Genomic DNA, 7,260 nt, shown 5'->3' with positions numbered 1-7,260 from the left:
GTTTATATTGTTAGAAACATTCTAATTATTGTTTATATTGTTAGAAACATTCTAATTATTGTTTATATTGTTAGAAACATTCTAATTATTGTTTATATTGTTAGAAACATTCTGAGTATTGTTCATATTGTTAGAAACATCCTGATTATTGTTTATATTGTTAGAAACATCCTGATTATTATTTATATTGTTAGAAACATCCTGATTATTGTTTATATTGTTAGAAACATTCTGATTTAGAAACGTTAGAAACATTATTAAAAACATCCTGATTATTATTTCTACAGTTACACACTCTGAACCTACAAATATTGTGATTATTTTTTATGTATTATAATTATCTTCGACAAGGTTAAAAGGGCGTTGTACTACCATTAGTGTAATTTCAAGATATTAATTACATCGATCCTGCAGATATTAGAGAAGTAATTCTAAATTAAGCTACCGAAATTATTAAGAAGCTTCTGATAGGAAAGGAAAACGCAATTCCAATGTGGAAATCTGAAATTAGGAAGTTCGATCGTACGAGAAATAAACCAACGTAACTCACTGACAGTCCACAGTAGATTGTCCACAAGAACATAATCCGAGATATAACGATACACTTGTGAGAAATAACAAGCCTAGAGTTGATAACGTATGAGAGTGGAAGGTGAAACTTCACTGTTCAAGGTCGACTCGGAACGGGTAATCTTGAAGGGGGTAATCGAAGAAGATGAGATGTCTTAAATCGCTTACTATAATTATATCTGAATTTACGAATTGGCAGATGAGTTGAAAAAAGAAAGAAAGATATAATAACTATTGAGTGTGAAATGATAAATAACTAAATGAAATGAAATAGTGGAATACAGAAGAGAAAATGAAGGAAATGTTAGTAGGAATGCTAAGAATAAAAACCGAAGTAATGATTGTTCATTGTGAATTTCGCGCAAAGCTACACGAGGGCTCTCTGCGCTAGCCGTCCCTAATTTAGCAGTGTAAGACTAAAGGGAAGGCAGCTAGTCATCATCACCCACCGCCAACTCTTGGGTTACTCTTTTACCAACGAATAGAGGGATTGACCGTCACATTATAACATTATTTTGAAGTTATAGAAACTATATTTGTAATTATAAGACATTCTCAAAAATTCGTGTTTGTGTAAAAGGTTTGATTTATAAATTTCTTAGCATAATAACCAAAGATCAGAGTGTTATTATCATTATTATCAGAGTGTCATATTGTTGCGTCAGCGAGGTCACGCCCCCTGCTTTCTGGAAATATCTTGTACCTTCGTGAATTGTCGGGAGATTACTAGATATAGGGTAGTCTGGTATATATAAGAGGGTGACAACGTGACGGGATAATAATGTGTGTGTAAGTAATGAGTAATTGAACTGCAGCCAGAGAGAGACGTATTGTTGAAGTTTAGCTCGTGATACGTGAATTATAGTTTGTTATAGCGCAACTGTTGAAGTTGAGTGTATCGGTAAAGTTATATTCAGAAAGAATAAACCAGTTTTATTTAAGAAAGGACTTGTGTCACTAAAGTTTCGTCGGAACTAAGTTACGGAAAATTAATTAACAAACGGAGACGTAACAATATCATTAATTAGTCATGTGACGTTCTCGTCACATGACTAATTAATGATATGACTGTATTATATAACAATTGTAAAAAATGACGAGAACGTCACATGACTAATCATCGACGTTAAAATCAAATCGTATTAAAAATAACGGATATTTTGGTGTTTCAAATACACCAAGCAGTCCAACTGTGTTCACCAACAAAGAAAGTTCCTGATTCTGATACTCGTATTAAAACCAAACACGTGATAAAGTGTTTCGGTTAATTACTATGTGATCTCTTGAATTTGATTCTAAACATGGATGGGGAATCTCACTTTTAAATAGTATGGGGAAATTTTAAACAATTATATTAAATTAGAGATTAAATCAGTGTGGAGAAATATATGGGAAATTCCATGAAGAACAATCAGGGTGTTGCGTCAGCGAGGTCACGTGACTATTGTCACGCCACCTATTTTCTAGAAATATCCTGTTCCTTTATTTATATGGAAAAATCTATATTGGCTTTAACCACGTTTTAACTTTAGAATATGTGGAGAATATATATCAACCAGAAAGCATAGGAGGTTTTGTGCATTCATCGATTTTACTAAAACATTCGAATCTATATCTCTGTTGTGGAACAGATTAATAAAGACTAGAGTAAATGGTAAAATATTAAATGATCTATAATATATGAATAAAAAATATGAAATTTTGTGTCCGAACAAAAGATGGATTAACACCCTATTTGTGCTTGTAAAACGGAGACAAGACAAGGATGAATGGTGAGCTCGTTTGTGTTTATATGCGAGATCTCATTAAGCAAAGATGATTGAAGTATTTATGCTAATACTGACATTAGGTCTACCTCGTCCTTATTTTATGTAACATTATGTAGCAATACCCTTGATAAATTACCAGAAACGTTTGAATGTCCTAGATCAAATATGGGACACCTGTTTTAAAGTATGATACTAAAAATTTAAAACTATACTTTTTTTTTTAGGAAAGGGGGATAAATAACAAGTAAATGTAATATAGAAAATTGTTTATAAAATAGCACAAGTAGTATGAATGTAGATACTTAGGGATAGTATTAGTCCTATACCAAAGTAAGCATATAATATCTGTCATTACAATAATAAAAAGACATAAATCTTGAGAGATGTTTGGAATACAAAATAAATGGATTACCCTTTAAATTAACGTGTGAAATGTTGGATAAATCAACTAGGCCTACACTAAATTATAGGGTGGACATTTGGGGTTAAATGCATTACAGGGTGATGAAGATGCGTCAGATAAAAGTAACAAAATAAAACGTAAGGTGGGAGTTTGTAAATACTGCTGATATAAGAAATTGTGGCAGTCTACAACTAGCAGAATTTATAAAACATAATGTATTAAATTTTCATTTGAAATATTAAAGATGCCACGATGCCAAAAGTTGGATATCTGATGACACAAATCTGTAAATGAATCCAAAAGAAATTCTTGGTATCTAATATTTGAAATTCATTTTGTCTATAGATTACTGAGGATGTAGATAATGAAAGTCAGTTTTGAAATTAATTTAAAGAAAGAGTGGGAAATATGTAAGACCAAGAATGACATGTAGGTTTGAACATTTATCATAAACTAAAACAAATATTATAGTGTGAATTATATTTAAAAAATATATTATAGTGTGAATTATATTTAAAAAAGATATAATAGTGTGAATTATATTCTAAAAAAATATTATAGTGTGAATTATATTTAAAAAATATTATAGCGTGAATTATATTTTAAAAAAATATTATAGTGTGAATTATATTTAAGCACTCAGAAATATTTATCAATGAATGGTCATTTGTATTCATTACATTACAAATTTCACCGTATAATTGAGAATAAGTAATTAGAAGATCAAATAGATGATCCTGAAAGATATTGTTTAATTAGCGATCAGTTTCATTGAAAATGTAAATTACATACCTTACGGAACTTCCCATAATTCAAAGAATTGAAAGAAAAATTACTTCCGAGGAATAAATAGTAGGCCAAGTATATGTAACTTTCATAACCAAACGAAAATAAAAAATAAACTATTATAAAAAAGTATATGTGTAATCAATATATTAAGTGTCAAAAGGCAGAGTATTTGTATAAAATATCCTAATAGATAACTTTATTTCAATTTATAATACAATTGTTTATGTTTTATATGGATGGGTCAATGGCTTTTACTCAACTTGATGTAAGATTACGTTACTTTAAAAAGCCCCTATAGTCATAAATATCCTGAATATTGTATACAGAGTTAGAAACATCATGAACATTGCTTATCTAGTAAGAATCCTTCTACACATTATTTATACCCGATCCAAACCAAACCCTAATGGCACCAAGCAACAAAAGATGTATCATCATTGATATATATTTCGGTTACAACAGTTAAATGGACATAACCAAACACAGGTCAAAGTTATCGTTAAATCAATTCTAATTACGTTCTGTTTCTCGTATGTCCCACCAATAAATGTGCTGGAATACGTTTTCTTAACAGGACTTTGCAATGATTCATAATTTATAAGTAAGCTAACATATGTCTAACTTTGTGTTTAGGTCTTGGTGCCAACAGTCTGTTTGCATTCTTATCTTGCTGTGCTCAACTTGGGGATCAGCCCAATGGTTTCTTCTGTGGAAGACATCTTTGACAGGGTATCTCTTCGCTGTTCTCAACAGTCTTCAGGGTATCGTGATATTCATTGAGTTTTGTCTCAGGAGTTCTAAGGTATGTCTGAGTCGTTTTTGTTTAATTTTATATGTCTTGAGTGGTTAACTCTATCCTGCACACATTAGGTGAAGACTCTGTTCCCATCCGGAATCAACTACAATAATTGCATTTGACAGTTACACTTATAACACACCAACGGCTAGAAAGTGCGGAGCACAATTTTTTTATGGCAACAGGACACGGACATTTGATCTTCAGATTCACAGTCCTGGCATGCAAATTACAAAAAATGCCCGGCTCCATATAAGAAGATTGCAACTAACCATATAAACAAGACCATGGACAACCCTTTAATACTAACCATATAAACAAGACCATAAACAACCCTTTAATACTAACCATATAAACAAGACCATGAACAACCCTTTAATACTAACCATATAAACAGGATCATGAACAACCCTTTAATACTAACCATATAAACAAAACCATGAACAACCCTTTAATACTAACCATATAAACAGGACCATGAACAACCCTTTAATATAACCAGATAAACAGAACCATGAACAACCCTTTAATACTAACCATATAAACAAGACCATGAACAACCCTTTAATAGTAACCATATAAACAAGGCCATGAACAACCCTTTAATAACGTCTGATCAAATATTTGACCGAAACCCTTTAAATAAAAGATTAATTTGGAATGAAATCGCAAAGTAATGGAAAAGGTAACGATGCCAGTAGGGTATTCTTAGTTATGGAACAGATAATGAATACCAATGAGCTGGCATAAATCAAAATGAATTTATGTCTTGTTTTTTTAGCATATGCCTAAAAGACGAATGAAAATTAAATAGCGTTATGCCATTTCGAACTTAACCAAAGACCAAACATGGTAAAAACCGAGATTTCTTAAATTGTAACCCAAAACCTCTTGCTGTTAGAAAACTAAAACCGAGACAAGACGTGTCTAATGAAGACAACCGTGAAGTTTTGAAACGAAGTACAGACTGAAGAGCTCGCATAAATATAAAACATAGTTTATCTTTATGAGAGACAAAAAAAATTCATTTTCACTCATTTGTCGAAGTTCGAATTTTGACCTAATTCCTGGAATGTCAGGCTGCTTATTAAAAGAGTCCGGGGCATAACCTGCTGTTCAGTTCGAAGATACCAATCTCAAGCAATGGCTCCATGACTGACTACATCTGGATTTTATTTTATTATCTTATACAAGACTGCTTCTAGTTGTCAATGTTGAAAATACACATCAAATGTATCTGGATTATTGCACATCCATTGAAAACACTGCGTTTGAATAATCTGGTTCGATAATGCTAAATCACTTTGACGTTTACGTACACATATATCATATTCGTGTTTCCCAAGAAGGTAAACTTATACTACATGTAGATATTATAAAAAGAAGACACTACAGTATTCACTCTCTTACAGTTGTTACGAATCTCTGAAATACGCTTGATATATATATATATATATGTGTGTGTGTGTGTGTGTATATATATATATACCGCGTATATATTACACACCAATTCTCAGTTTCAGTTAATAGGGGGCAGTAACTGTCTGGTTTTTAATATAACACTAAATGTTATCTGTGGTTTTGGGCTTTTAAGATACAGACTATCAGTATGTATTAAGATTAATTAATTGAGACTATATTGTATTTTAAGGATAAAGAAAAAACAATATTGATAGTAACTATTCATTAGCTCTAAGAATAAATTTCTAGCTTTGGTGTTCGATGATTTGTTTTAGACCAAAGCCACATCGAGCTATCTACTCTGTCCACCGCGGATAATCGAACCCCCAGATTTTAGCATTGTAAGTCCGTAAACTTACCGCTGTCCCACCGGGAGATTAACTGTTGGATTTCTGTAAATAGAATCGTCCGTGTTTATTCGTAACATGAGTTTTTTTGATCAATAAAACTACGTCACACACTTCTATATCCAATCAAAAGAATAGAGAATAGACTGTAAATAATTATGTGATGCGGGTAATCAGTGGTTCATTTCCGCCACACAACAGTCCCGTAAAAAGAGGTTGTTGTTTTTTTCTTCATTGTAATCAGTTGACTTTGCTGATTGGTTGTGTTATTTTTCAGAAAATACCATTTTAAGAACAACAAAAAACAAAACAGTTATTATTTTTTCTTTTCATAATACACGTGCTAGGTCTCAATATATAATTACTGTACTTATAAATATGTAACTACTGTGACAAAATACTGTATTTTTACAAGATCCAATTGGGTAATGGTAGACTCTACCTGTGACGTCAGAGTTGGACAAGGGGGAAGATAACACTAGTCTGGTGGTTTTCAATCAAAACCCATCACAATAACAATAATAGTTCATTACAGTATAATCTTGTCATCATTTACATACATAATAAAATAATTAACATGACCAATATTTTGTGTCAGATTTAAGCAATTAAGTTATAGTCTCAAATTTAGAAGTCTTGGGAGTCATTAGCATAATCTGTTTCTTTTCAAATGTAACAAGGGCCATTTTGAAGTTTGTTTGTTTGTTTATTTGTTATGAATTTCGCGCAAAACTACACGAGGGCTATCTGCACTAGCCGTCCCTTATTTAGCAGTGTAATACTAGAGGGAAGGCAGCTAGTCATCACCACCCACCGCCAACTCTTGGGTTACTCTTTTACCAACGAATAGTGGGATTGACCGTCACATTATAACGCTCCCCACGGCTGAAAGGGGGAGCACGTTTGGTGTGACGGGGATTCGAACCCGCAGATTGCGAGTCGAGCGCCCTAACCACCTGCCCATGCCGGGCCCCATTTTGAAGTTATAGAAACTATATTTGTAATTATAAGACATTCTCAAAACTTCGTGTTTGTGTAAAAGATTTGATTTATAAATTTCTTAGCATATTAACCAAAGATCAGGGTGTTATTACTGCCTCACTAAAATATAACTCAATATTTTAC

The 7,260-nt window shown here is 32.3% G+C and overlaps 1 protein-coding gene across 1 annotated transcript in view; it reads left to right on the top strand.

Moving 5' to 3' along the window:
• The window catches only part of LOC111088827 (latrophilin Cirl-like), a gene marked incomplete at its 5' end in the record, with an annotated part of 56,859 nt that overhangs the window by 43,585 nt on the left and 6,014 nt on the right, over positions 1 to 7,260 (top strand). Inside the window, one exon of the mRNA XM_022399909.1 lies at positions 4,165 to 4,333. Within this exon, the coding sequence (XP_022255617.1) occupies positions 4,165 to 4,333 (169 nt within the window). The remainder of the gene's footprint in view (positions 1 to 4,164; positions 4,334 to 7,260) is intronic.

The sequence above is a fragment of the Limulus polyphemus genome, unplaced genomic scaffold (genome assembly GCF_000517525.1).
Source record: "Limulus polyphemus unplaced genomic scaffold, Limulus_polyphemus-2.1.2 Scaffold4523, whole genome shotgun sequence".
NCBI lineage: Eukaryota > Metazoa > Arthropoda > Merostomata > Xiphosura > Limulidae > Limulus > Limulus polyphemus.
Note: the sequence above shows the minus strand (reverse complement) of the source record. Positions and strands in the feature narration are given on the sequence as shown.